We start from the raw sequence: 14,540 nt of genomic DNA on the forward strand, positions 1-14,540 counted from the left end.
ACCAATTGGTTCCATGGCTATATCTATTTTATCTTGTGTGTAGGCCTGCTTCTCAGAAATGGGGCAGTTATTAAAGCATGTAAAACAATTTAATATGAGGAGAGACATAGTTTTTAAAATGAGCATTGGGAGATGTAACATCAGTGAGAGCAAAGTATTAGTGGGAACTGGATGTGAACAAATTTCAACAGTACAGATAATGTTAAATCTTCATATGAAGCCGTATGCAAGCATTTTGAGATGTGGATCATTCATCGCAGACTCATTCAGGGGGTGTTTCAAAGCAAGCAAATATACACCAGCCAGAATGATTATATTTGTATGTTTAAAGAAGGTAAATGATTTTAGAGCACACTTCAGGTAGAAAATGAAGCTCATTCGATTCAAATGTGCAGTATTATGGAGCTTTTGTGAGCTCTATGAACCATGACGACAGAGCCATTTATCAAGAACCACAGCACTAAATCTGTGGTCTGCAATAATAATGAGTTACAGGAAGATTAAACTGTAGGTAACAATATAGATCAGAGAAATATGAAATTCCAACTAAATTCATAAGTGGAGAGTCTTAAATTTGGCAAAAGTTGAGGTTATACTCTGTTGGGAGCACATAATGAATGTGAGAAATTCCTGGATTTGTTTATTATGAGTGGCCTATGGAAATGGTAATGGTTGTGGGTGAAATTGTTAAAGGGATGATTCAGTGTGAGTTTTAATATCAGGAAGGTTGCCAGGTGAAATTTTGAAGGTAGATTATGAGCAAAAAGAAAGCAATTCCTCGAATAGAGTAATTTGATTAAAGGTGGATGCTGGTCGTTAAATGGTACAAATAATTAACAGAATGATATGGCCTTCACAAGCAGATTCATGACATGATACTACCACTGGCTCTTGAGACAGCCTTCAGAAGGCTTTGGTCCAAGGGACAGGAGATGTAAGAGGGTAGGTCTGCAGCAGAGAAAGGAGCTTGTTGGGGTAACTGAGTGGGAACCTGGAGTGAGACAAGGGGAAGATGAAGGCAAAGATTTGGAAACTGTCTAAAGAGACACTCAAACTGTTCCTAAAATCTGGAATGATATCAGTGGGTGATATCATGTGGCAGTAAACAAAGGACAACCAGTTATAGCATTTTATGTAAATACTAAAGTTTAGCAGTGCAAAAAGTTGAACATGAAATGCATGAGCTGTGACAAACAAAGAGATTATTGTGGTCTAAAATGCAGAAAGGGCTGGTGGATGGTTTTAGTTGGATACAGAGATGTGCATTTTAGATTAGGTCACTGTGGTTGGCACTGAAGTGCAAGCAGATGAACAGGAACAAGAGATAAGAAATAAGTCTTGAAGGGATAATTATAAGTTCTCTTGTTGTCACTGCATTCTTACAGTTCTCATTTACTACCAGCTACTTCTTCACCTATTTTCTGTCTTTTTCTATCCTGTGTGTTGCCTAAACCTGTTACCAGTCCATCATTCCCTTTGTTTCTGACTTGTCAACTATGTTCTCTGCCAGTCCCAATATCCTAGGTATTCACACATTGTTTGCTGCTGGAATCTAATTATTATTTTATTTTACATTATTTGCACTAGCCAGAAACTTAGAAACTTCTGTCCCATTAATCATAATTTGTCCTTTACACGATAAAAATATTTTCAAACACTAACTCCAAAATTTATTGTTAATCGGCATCTAAATTTACCTGTGACCAAAGATCTTTCTCCATAGGGCTCACATCAAGTGATGGAACAGTAAATTTGAAGTAAGGTCGCAAATTCTTGTAGATGTACACATTAGGACCTGAAGCTACAACTACTCCTGTTAAATGTAAGAAACAAATAATACATAATATCAATTACAATTATGAATAATAAAGTAAAAGTAATTTGAAAATATATTGCATTACAAACTATAAAAAATGACTCACAGACCAAAACTATTAAAAATTGTGCTGCAAATCTGTATGGGAGAGTTTACTAATCAACTGAAAGGTTGTTATTGTCACTTTTCAGATTTACATTTTTCTGTTTTCTGTTTTTTTAACTTTTTTAAAAATTCTGTATTTGGCGATGAGAAGTGCTACTGGTCAAGCAAAAGAAATGAAAAGTGATTGACTGAAGAACACATACATGTTGAAAACCACTGCAATTTACATGCGAATTTTGCAGTTGTGCCTTAAAAGCTGAAAGAGTGATAAGGGAAGGTTATTTTGTCATTCACCTCCACAGGGAGACTTGTGATGAGCATTTAGTGGCACAATATTCTGTTAAAGAATGTGAGGCACATGTGTGGAAGAAGGAAACGAAGTCAAATTCACTACAGTGGTGGAAATTTGAGAGATGTAGGAGTATAAATTTGAGAGAATTACATGTCAGGGCTACATGCCACAACAGGCCAATTTGACTGCCTTTATGCAGTTGTAATTAAAGATAATATAAGTAAGCAGAAATGTCACTCCAGACCTTTTAATATGGAAATCCAAACAGTATCAGCTGACATGAAAAATGCCATCCTAATTGTTGACTGAAACACCTATGGGAGCTATTGTGAAAGACTGCTTTTAAAATTCTGCTGCACAGGTTTCAGGTTGTCTGTGAGGAAATATATCCTGACACTCACCAGATTTACTTTGATGTAACAGCACAAACAACATGCAGTCAGGTGACAAAAGTCATGGGGTGCCTTCTAATGTAGTTCATGAAATAAGTTCATGGCTTGTGGAAAATAATTTGATGCTAAATCACAGTAAGACTCAGTTTTTACAGTTTCTAACTCACACTTCAACAAGAACCAATATTTTGATCAGACAGAATGGGCATATTATAAGCAAGACGGAACAGTTCAAGTTCCTAGGCGTTCGGATAGATAGTACTCTGTTGAGGAAAGCCCATGTCCAGGATCTTGTTCAGAAACTAAATGCTGCTTTATTTAGCATTAGAACAGTATCTGAAATAAGTGACACTTCAACACGAAAAGTAGTCTACTTCTCATATTTTCATATGCTTATGTCGTACGGTATTATTTTTTGGGGTAATTCTTCTGATTCAAAAAGGGTATTTTTGGCTCAAAAACGGGCTGTTCGAGCTATATGTGGTGTAAGTTTGAGAACCTCTTGTCGACCCCTATTCAATAGTCTGGGAATCCTGACATTGCCCTCACAGTATATATTATCTTTAATGTCGTTTGTTGTTAGCAATATTAGCCTATTCCCAAGAGTTAGCAGCTTTCACTCAGTTAATACTAGGCAGAAATCCAATCTGCATGTGGAATGCACTTCCTTGACTCTTGTACAGAAAGGAGTGCATTATTCTGCTGCATCCATTTTCAATAAGCTACCACAAGAACTCAAAAATCTTAGCAGTAGCCCAAACTCTTTTAAGTACAAACTGAAGAGTTTTCTCATGGCTCACTCCTTCTATTCTGTCAGGGAGCTCCTGGAAGAGCTAAAAAATTAAGAAAATTCCAGTGTTACATTGTCGATTTTCTTTATTTAAACTTACGACTTGTCACCTGAATATGTTTTTTTATATTTCATTTTATCTGTTTCTAATATCGTGTTATAATTTCATGTATTGACTCGTTCCATGACCATGGAGACTTCTCCTTAATTTGGTCCCATGGAACAATAAATAAATAAATAAAAATAAATAATGCTGTGTTGGACCTTCTTTTGTCAAGTGTAGTGCTGCAACTTAACATGTCACAGACTCAACAAGTTGTTGCAAGTCCCCTGCAGAAATACTGAGCCATGCTGCCTCTATAATTGTCCATAACTGTGAAAGTGTTACTGGGGCAGAATTTTGTGTGTTGGGTGATCGGGGTAGCCAAATCATTCACTCAAATTGTCCCAAATGGTCTTCAAACCAATCATGAACAATTATGTCCCAGCAACATGGCACATTGTCATCCATAAAAATTCCATTGTTGTTTGGGAACATGAAGTCCATGAATGGCTGTAAATGATCTCCATGTAGCAGAACATAACCATTCCCATGATCAGTTTGGTTAGACCACAGGACCTAGTCCATTCCACATAAATACAGCCCATACCATTATGGAGCCACCACCAGCTTGAACAGTGCATTGTTGACAAGGTGGGTCCATGGTCTCATGGGGTCTACACCATACTCATACTCAAAACCTACCATCAGCTCTTACCAACCAAAATCTGGACTCACCTGACCAGGCCACAGTTTTCCAGTAGTCTAGTATTCAACTGATATGGTCAGAAGTCCAGGAGAGGTGCTACAGGCAATGTCATGCTGTTAGCAAAGGGTCTCACATTGGTCATCTGCTGTCATAGCTCATTAACGCCAAATTTCATCACAGTATCCTAATGGATATGTTTGCCTTACATCCCACATAGATTTCTGTGGTTGTTTTATGCAGTGTTGCTTGTCTGTTAGCACTGACAACACTATGCAAATGCCATTCCTCTCAGTCATTAAATCAAGGCCATTAGTCATTGCGTTAATGGTGGGAGGCAATGGCTGAAATTTGGTATTCTTCACATGCTCTTGACACTGTGGATCTCGGAATATTGAATTACCTAATGATTTCTGAATGTCCCATGCATCTAGCTCCAACTGCCATTCCATGTTCGAAGTTTGTTAATTCCCATTGTGTAGCCATAACCAAGCCGGAAACCTTTTCACATGGATCAACTGAGTACAAATGACAATTCAATCACTGTGCTTCCCTTTTACAACTTGAGTATGTGACACAATCACCATCAGTATATGTGACTACCACTATCCCATCTATTTTTATCACTTCATTGTACACTTATATTTATTGTGTTCTGAGATCCTGAAAAGGCCCTTGACACCATGACTAGAGATGCTATACCAATGGGTTAAGAAGCTTTGGCTGTTCTGGATATTTTGCAAAACTGATCTGAACACTCCATAACTGATCCAGCTCTGCACCAAAATAACATCTCAGAGGAGTTTCTGATCACAAAGGAGCTTAATCAGGGTTGTGAATTCACATCACACACTCTACACTTGGAAGCCAGAGACATCATTTACAAATAACAACAACATGGAGTTTTGATATAGTTTGGTCAGATTAACGAAGCTCACCTAGTATTAAAAATGCACTGAACAGAGATCACTGTTTTTTCCTTCTTCATATCTCACACTGAACAGGAGCATTAGAACTGCCTAGTACGTTTTTTGGACCTCCTGCTGCATTGATATCTGCTCTGCACTGATATTTCAGCACAGCTTCCCTCTGAGACAGGTGCAGAGCAACTGCATTGACAAAATCACTCCCACATACAAAATCATCTTTTGTATCTGCACTGACAAATCTAAATGATCCACTATGTTAGTAATATAGTACATTCTGCATTGTATTAAACATGTGCTCCTAATCTTTACTTGCCTTGCTAAATTGTAAACAACTGCAGCCTCTGTAGGACAATTTGGACACAGGGCTCCACCGGCCAGTGGACACTAACAATGTAGACAGTCTACATCCTCCAGTGACCACTGTGCTTTGGAGGACAAAATTGTTTTCTGTTATTTTCTTCATGCAGTAATTATTCACAACACTTTGCAGCCATGCTGAATGTGTGCCACTGTATTTTATTCAGACAAATATGGCATAACATTTCTGAAGACACCTTACTGGCTTGTATAATTTTTAATTGTGCCTGTCTGCAACTTAACATGTCATCTTTATGGTACGCTGGCTTGTACAATATATTGGTAAACAGGCATTGATATCTTTGTAACTGAAGACAATAGGTTTGGCTATGACACTGATGGGCACTGTTGTTAGTACAGCTGTTATTAACTCAATCCCAACAATCTGAAATGATGTGGCTGACATTTACACTAAAACTGGGACCAATAAAATGGTGTGTGGATGTGGTCTCATATTAGCCACAGAATGTTGGTTTATTCTCATTGACTCCTTATTGGATTTCTGACAAAATGTCTTAGTTTTTCTCTCACCTGCTTTCACGTTCATTGTTTCTATATATGTGGCTGTGGTAGTGAAGATTATTACTCCATTCATTTTTTCACATTTCCACATGATGGTATGGGGTCATTTGTCAGTGTTTACTTGATGTTATTTATAGTGGCGAATGTACCCTAAAAGCAGAACTAGAATAGTCAGTGTCATTTATAGACTGATACTTGTGGCAATGATGTGAAATATTCATTGGAACTACCTTTCACAAACGTATATTCTACACTCCTGTAACCCTTAATTTTCATTAGTCTTTGTCCTTAACCTCTAGCCCCTTCCCTTTTCCCATTCCAGCTCTACACAGTCCTCTATTCCACCAACACACTCACAGTCTTTTTACCTCTCTCCTTTTCTGCTAATCCTGCCCCACCTTCTGTATTACCTCCCAAATGCACCTAGCTGCCTTACCCTCTCTCCGCCTCATCGCTGTAAGCTCCCACAAGCAGCACTTTACCATCCCCCACCTCTACTCTGCTATCCTTCCCCCTCCCCACCGCAGCCCCCTCCCCCCTTGCCACCACCACCACCACCACCACCACCACCAGGTTGCGTTTCCCAGCATACATTGCTCCTCAGCAGCCAGAGACTGCTGTCATGTGTGTGTGTGAGTCTTGTTTGCATGAGTGTGTGCATGTGTATGTTCTATCTCTGATGAAGGGCTTTCTGACAGCCTTTTTGTTGTGCCTACCTGAGACTCAGCATCTCCACTATATGGTGAGTAGCAATTATCCTTTTCATAATATTTTAACAGCTTAATAAGCTTCTTCACATCACAGAATATCATAACCAGAGGCCAACATGGATTCCAAAGAAATAAATCTACTACCTCAGCAAAAAAAGAAGCTGAGGACCATGTACTGCAAATACTTTCCAAGGAGAAATCAATAATTAGAGTATTCTGCAACGTATCAAAAACTTTTAAGCTAGTTAATCACAACATTCTTATTGAAAAACTAAAATGCCATGGGATAAGAATCACTACATTCAATCTTATAAAACCCTACTTAACAGATACCAAAAGTAGAAATAGCAGATGAGGGAAGTAATAGATACTACTAAGACATGGAGATGGTCCAAAACACCATGCCACAAGGAAGTGTCATAGGTCCACTGTTCTTCTTGATATATATTAATGACCTAAAATTAAACAAAAACTAAACTCTGGTCGAACAGGTCTCAGAAGACCCTAACGGTACTGACCAACTGCCATGTCATCCTCAGCCTATAGACATCATTGTATGTGGATATGAAGGGGTGTGAGGTCAGCACACTGCTCTCCTGGCTGTTGTCAGTTTTCGTGACCAGGGTCGGTACTTCTCAATAAAGTAGCTTCTCAATGCGCTTCATGAGGGCTGAGTGCACCCCACTTGCCAACAGTGCTCGACAGACCAGATGGTCACTCACCCACCCAAGTGCGACAGCACTTATTTCAGTGATCTGACGGGAACCGGTGTTACCACTGAGGCAAGGCTGTTGGCATATTACTGAAATACTGGATAAAATTCAGCAGAATGCGTGCCTTCAATGCAGCTAAGTTTACAATTGGAACACTGAACACAACATCTTTCAGATAGCCCCACAGCCAGAAGTCACGTGGATTAATATCAGGTGATCAGGATGGCCAGGCTTTAGGGAAATGGTGGCTGATAATTCTAGCATTTCCGAAATGGCGCTTAAGCAGCTGCTTAACTGGATTTTCAATTTGCAAAGGTGTGCCATCTTGCATAAAAATTATCCCATCCACACATCCACGCTGTTGGAGAACTGGAATGGTGTAGTTGTGCAACAGACACTCAAATCGCTTACCAGTGATGGTACAGGTAACAGGACCGGAAGCACCTGTCTCTTCGAAAAAAATATGGCCCCATGATAAATTATGCTGTGAACCCGCATCATAGAGTGGCCTTTTCAGGATGAAGTGGTACTGGTTGATGTGCATGTGCATTTTCCATTGCCCATATTCGACAATTCTGTATATTGACATATCCTGCCAGATGGAAGTGGGCTTCATTTGTCCAGAAACTCTTAAATGGCCAGTCATTGTCCACTTCCATGTGAGCAAGAAATTCTAAAGCAAAGGTCTCTCTTGCTGGCAGGTCAACAGGAAGCAACTCGTGCACATGGGTAATTTTGAATGGCTAGCAAAGGAGGACGTTTTGTAGGATTTTACGTAGGATTCTCCATGCACAACACATTTGCACACCACCACTCACCTCATCCTGCACTGTTGTGCCCACTGCTTCCACTGATGTTGAATCAGTTTGTTTCCTCTGTCTACCAGGTTAAACACCAAAAGAATCCGTCTTTTCGAATTTATGAATCATTTTCTCTAGACCCACGGCAGTCATTGGACCAACGCCTTTTTTCAAACTCTTCAGTGTCTGGAACTTCTGCAGAGTGATGTGTGCACAGTCATCATTCTTGTAATACAACTTTATAAGCAGAGCGTGATCCTACATTGAGACAGTCATGGTGAACGTCACAGATGCGAAAGGAGATAAAGCCTTGTACCCAGCGTGTTTATACCAACTTCAATGGGTCATGCATATGACAGGTGTTTTCATTTATGTATTCTGACACATACAGTGCCATCTACTGAACAATTTTCACACTATTTTCTTTTCTTCTGCCATATGTTTGCCCCATTTTCTGATAATATTACATTGCAATTTAACGTCATTCTGACCAGTGGTGTTATTTCTACAGTGTTTTGAAAGTTTAACATCAATTACAATCACCCTGTATATACAGGGTGGAGAAAAACTGTGTCACAAAATTTGTACCCTGAATAGTTGATGCCAGTAGGAACCGAAATTACTAATGTTGTGTAGGTCGACAATGCACCATTTTTTAAACTACAGAACCTACAGCCATTCATCGGTTGAAGGGCAGCACTATGGTTATCAGTTCATGCAGACAAACATCCCTCACCCCGTCACTGCCCCAAGGTGTTACGCACATGTGTTGAATAGGTCTTGCTGTTTGTCTCCACCTCATGTCAGAGGCATTCACATGAAGCTTTGCTTCAGACCACACAAACACGTCACCTGTGATTTAGTCACACAGTAAGCTTGGCGGCACAGTATTCATTTGAAGAACAATGAGATATGGTTTTTGTTTATGGATTAGCCGATGGTAATGTGCATGAAGCTCGATGGTTGTATGAGGAATGGTACCCAGAAAGATGCCATCCACTCCTGCAAACATTTACAGGAATTTACTGGCGATTTGGCAAAACAGGCTCATTAGCAGGATATCATGGAGATGCTGGAAGGCCTCAAACATGACGGGATGCTGCATATCAAGAGACTGTTCTCGAGCACTTTGAGGAAGCACCTACGACAAGTACTCGAGCAGTTGGACATGACATGGGGGTCACTCATTGGTTAGTCTGGAAGGTTTCAAGGGATGATAGCCAGCATCCATTTAGTTTCCATCCTGTCCATGATCTAAATCCTGTGGCAGACTATGACCACAGGCTAGGATTTTGCTGGCAGTTTCTGCAACATGTTGCATGAGGTCCCAACTTTCCCATCATTGTGTTGTTTACCGATATGAGTGCAGCTTCCATCAAGATGGCCTTTGCAACACTCAAAAGAATCATTACTGGGCTAGGGGAAATCCTCATGTCATGTATGTCCACGGATACCAGGAATGATTTTCACTCAACATTTGAGAAGGAATTGCGGGTGACCATCTGATTGAGCCGGTCTGTCTACCTCCTCAACTTACCAGGGCAAATTACCTTCACTTTTTGCAAGAAACTACCCGGCCTGCTGGAAGGTGTCTCCTGGACATACAGCTATGCATGTGGTTGCAGCATAATGGGGCACCTGCGCATAACAGTTGTGCTGTGTGTGGATATTTAAATGAACTCTCTGACAGCTGGGTGATTGGCAGAGGTGCTCGTAGGACAAGGCCCCTGCAATCACCAGACCTCATGCCACCAGACTTTTTCCTGAGGGGATTCTTCAAGGTTCTAGTTCACCCATCTGCATGAGAACCACCTAGAAACGAATAGGAATTAATGGATCACTTTCAACATACTGCCAATCACATCAGGGCAATGCCAGGAATCTTTGAAAGAGTTCATCAAAATACTGTTTGACATTACCTAGCTTGTGTTGCATCAGAGGGTCACCAGCTTGTGCATCTGCTTTAAGTAAACAATGTTATAGCTACAAAAAAGGCCCTTTTCAGGGCCGTCACAATTTGTAAAAGACTTTCTGTATGCAAACTAACAGCTGTTGACAGGTTTGTTCCTGGTATGTCTTATCATGAAACTATAATGGATGTGTCGGGACCCCAGTGGATTTGCCCCCAAACCCTCTGAGTGGAAGGCTGGCACATTACCACCGAGCGTGCTGGCTGCCTTGGATACATCACGACGTTCGGCAGGCAAAGCATTTGCAGTAATGGATTCTCCAGAGCATCAGGCAACAGGGCAATCCCATGGCCAATCGGAGCACATGGTGCCAAGTTTCCATAGTTTAAAAATTTTGCATTGTTGACCTACACAACATTAGTAATTTTGATTTCTATTGGCATCAGCCATCCAGGGTTAAAATTTCGTGACACAATTTTTCTCCACCCTGTATATGAAGCTGGGGAAACGTTAGAGAGCATCAAACCATGTTAAAATTTTAATTGGTGATTTTAATGCTCAGTTAGGAAAGTTAAATAATATGGACAAACAAAAATGACCAATGTCTTGTTGAAACTTGCGACAAATTTAACCTTAAAATCACGTCAACACATTTTAAAAAGAACCCTTCTCAACAAAAGACTTGGCTGGTAACCAATACATTTATTGGGGAATTTCAAGTCGATCATGTAGCAATTTCATACCTTAACTACAAAGAAATTTTAACTGTCCAAGTTAGGAAAGGGGCTAATATTGATTCTGAACATTATTTAACATGAATGGCAGTAAAACTTCAACCTCAAAAACTCTTCAAAACAAAAAATGTTGTTTCAAAATTTGACACTGCTAAAATAACCCCAACTCTCATAAGCAAACTTGACAAAAAACAATCCAACAATTGGCAAGGCCTAAAAGAAAAATTCATCAAAACAGCATACAATTTAATTCTGCTTCAAAAGACACAAAAACACCCTTGCTGGAATGCAGATTGTGAAACAGCAGTTAAGTCTAGGCATGGGGCATTCAAAAATTGGAATAGTAACAAGACTGAAAAATTCATACAACATTTTTCCAACTGTAAGAAAAGAAACATCAAAATTATTCCAGCAGACTGAAAGAAACTACAAAAATGCCCAACTTTTAGAAACTGAAAAAGACTTCCAAAGGAAAAATACAAGAAATTTTTATAAAACACTCAAAACATGACTAACCGGTTACCAACTCCAAAGTCTTTGCTTCAAAAATGAAAGTGTAAGGTTGGCTTTCAACAATCAGGAAAACTGTGAGGTACTTGCTAATTATTTGAAAAACTATTAAACTGTCCAAAACCAGTGAATAAATTCCAACCACAGCAAACTAATAACACCGACCCTAACTCTACAGAACCTGATGAAATTGAAATAATTAAACAAATTAAGAGACTTAAAATCAATAAAGCATCTGGAGAAGACGGTAGTATTGCAAAACTACTAAAATCAGCTGGCCCTCACACTATAAAATCAATCAAGTTAGGGGGAAGTAATATTAAGAGTAGTTGCCTCTCCTTCGCAAATGACTTGGCAATTTTAACTATGGATATTACCACAGTTTGAAAACAAATTGAAATTCTTAAAGAAGTTGCAGAAAAATAGGACAGAATGTATGACATGCATTAAACAAGCACCAAAGTTTTTGAACATGAAATATGGAAAAATAAAAAGAGTTTCTTAGTTTAAATACTTGGGGAAAATCATACAAGAAAACGGTCTGGACAACACCACATGCAAAGTGCCTGTCAAAACATGGCAGCTGGATTTAGATTAATGCAAATATTTATAATAAAAAAATCACTTTCTAAATTCAGTAAACGTAGGCATTACAGCACTGTAATCAAACCTGAATGTCTTTATGGAGCAAGAACTTTAATTTGAAATAGAAAGAGGGTTTAGGAAAATTTTAGGTCCCAAAATTACTGATGGAGAAACTTATAGGCTGAAACATAATTAGGAAACATAAGAATACATAGACACACGTGGTGATATGAGAAAATAAAGACTTAAGTTTTATGGGCACATTAAAAGAATGGTACCCACTAGATTGACAAAGCAAATAGTAGAATTCTACAAACAAAAGTAATGCCAAAACTGAGCCAATTGAATGGATTGCTGCAATTAAGGGGGATCTTAAAGCAGCTGGTATAACTCAGGCAAACTTTACAGATAGAAAAGCATTCAGACAAAAGATATTTGATTGGAAAGTTGGTCATAGGGAAATTGGAAAATGGACAGAAACACCATGGTCTGATAAATGAAAGAGACTCATTCTGAAAGGATGAAACAAATTTGGACACAAAGGAAGGCCAAACATCAAAAGCAACATTGATTGATTGTATTTTGTGTGGTCCCATTGGGCCCATAGGTGAATAACAATAACATGTTACTCATATTATTATTCAATGTTGTGAATTGATAACTAAGATTTTCTATAGTTTCTCCAAATCACATAAGATGGATGCATTACAGTTGGGAATATATGAATAACATACTTCATATGTTTGTGTACGCAGCAAAGTGTATTCCACTGAGTGTAATAGACCCCTATAAAAATTGTAAGCTGCCTACTCCATCAATCATATCAATCATAGCTATCTAAAACCAGCTGTGATGATATAACCACTAATGTTTATGCATAGTGGGCACCTTACTACCAAGGAATCTAGTGGCAAGTCAGAGTACTACAGCCTTGGTCCTCTCCGAGCACATCTGAGTCTTGCCAAATTGCATGCTTTGCTGCCTCTCATTAGCTCGTTTTAATACAGCACCATCATTACAGAATTTGTGATGCTGCTACTCCCTGTGGTGAATAGCTAAACTGCTGGCTGTTGCTGATTACTAGTGTCTAGAAACAAATGAGCAAGCACCATGCATTGTCTCAACATTCACTTGTTTCCTAGCTGTCACAATCTAAACTGTGTGTCACACCATAATACATGTTCATAAAACACTAGGCCACAACTTTAACTAATCTATAACAGTGCTATTAGACACATGTAATTGTCCTAATTGCACTGTCTACTGATGTTCAAGGTTACTATTTAAATTTTACACGGTGAATAGAACTTAACTGAGTATAATAAGAATTCCAAAAAAATTTGCAAATTACATCAATTCCTCACAATATCACAGTCTGAGGAAACTTTTCAATTGTTTTCTATTCCGTGGTAATAGAAATTCCTTAATTGCTTTTATTTTGTCTGTATTAGACTTTATCCCATTAGTTTCAATTACATATTCTAAAAATTGTATTTCTTGCCTTCCAAATTCTGATTCCTGAAAATTTAATGAGCTGCTACTGCTGCACACATCTCAAATACTTCCTGTAACATTTTAAAATGTTTGTTTCAGTCTTTGCTGGCTATTATCAAATTAGCAACATACACAGTTACTTTCTTCAATAATTCTTCATCCAATATCTTGCCCAATGTCCATATAAATGCTGAAACAAATATGTTCAACATGAAACATAACGCTCAGTATTGGTAACAATATCCTTAAAAATTAAATAAATATGTAAATAAAAGAAAGAAAGAAAGAAATAAACCACTGTGAACGGTCCCGATTCAAGATGCAGCAACACTTGATGACACCCAGACATTAAATCTGGGCTTCTAAAAATTGTTCTCCCTTTAAACATTTGAAGCATCTCTTCCAAATTTATAGGTCGGTCCCTTTCAAGTTCAGATACCTTATTCACTTGTCTCACATCTAAAACCAAATGAACCTTGCTGTGCTTTTCAATGGCCACCATCAAAGAGCTGTTAAATTGACTCCTGGCTCATTCGATTACTCCAGATGACAACATCCTTTGGAGCTCCTTTTGACAGCTTTATTCCTTGCTTGAGGTATTTCATATGAAGTAACAAAATATGATTTGTGCAGTCTTATTTTTTCTGATAAGGTTGTCCTTTTATATGATCCTTGGTTATTGACTGAATATCTCTTTATGCTTTGCAGTCAACTTGAACAATTCTTTTGCTTCTCTGGGTACCAATGTTGCAATGCCATTACTTTTTGAATGGGGTTCATCTGGATTATGTTCATGTTGTTCTTCTAATCCCTCTAAATGTTTAGTTGTTTTGACCTCGTAAGCCTCCAACACATTGTTTTCAAAATCTCCTGTTTCAAATAACTGGTGGATTCATGAAATTTCCTATTGGTTGCTTTCCATAAACTGAATTTTCTTGTATGTACCACCTCCTTTTATTCTCATCTCATTCCTTCCATAATCTGTTTCCACTCCCTGCCTGGCAAGCCAATCCGATTCAATAATAAATTACTCCTATAACCCAAGCACTAGCAAGGCATCCACTCGATACATTTCTCCATCTATTTTAACTTTTAACATGGATTGACAACCAATTGGTTTTCCAGCTTCTCCCAT

At 38.6% G+C, this 14,540-nt stretch overlaps 1 protein-coding gene across 1 annotated transcript in view; it reads right to left on the minus strand.

The window, feature by feature from the left end:
• Positions 1 to 14,540, minus strand: part of LOC126252019 (Bardet-Biedl syndrome 1 protein homolog) — a 110,278-nt gene that overhangs the window by 61,860 nt on the left and 33,878 nt on the right. Inside the window, exon 4 of the mRNA XM_049952805.1 lies at positions 1,698 to 1,813. Within this exon, the coding sequence (XP_049808762.1) occupies positions 1,698 to 1,813 (116 nt within the window). The remainder of the gene's footprint in view (positions 1 to 1,697; positions 1,814 to 14,540) is intronic.

This window comes from Schistocerca nitens, chromosome 4 (assembly GCF_023898315.1).
Source record: "Schistocerca nitens isolate TAMUIC-IGC-003100 chromosome 4, iqSchNite1.1, whole genome shotgun sequence".
NCBI classification, from domain to species: domain Eukaryota; kingdom Metazoa; phylum Arthropoda; class Insecta; order Orthoptera; family Acrididae; genus Schistocerca; species Schistocerca nitens.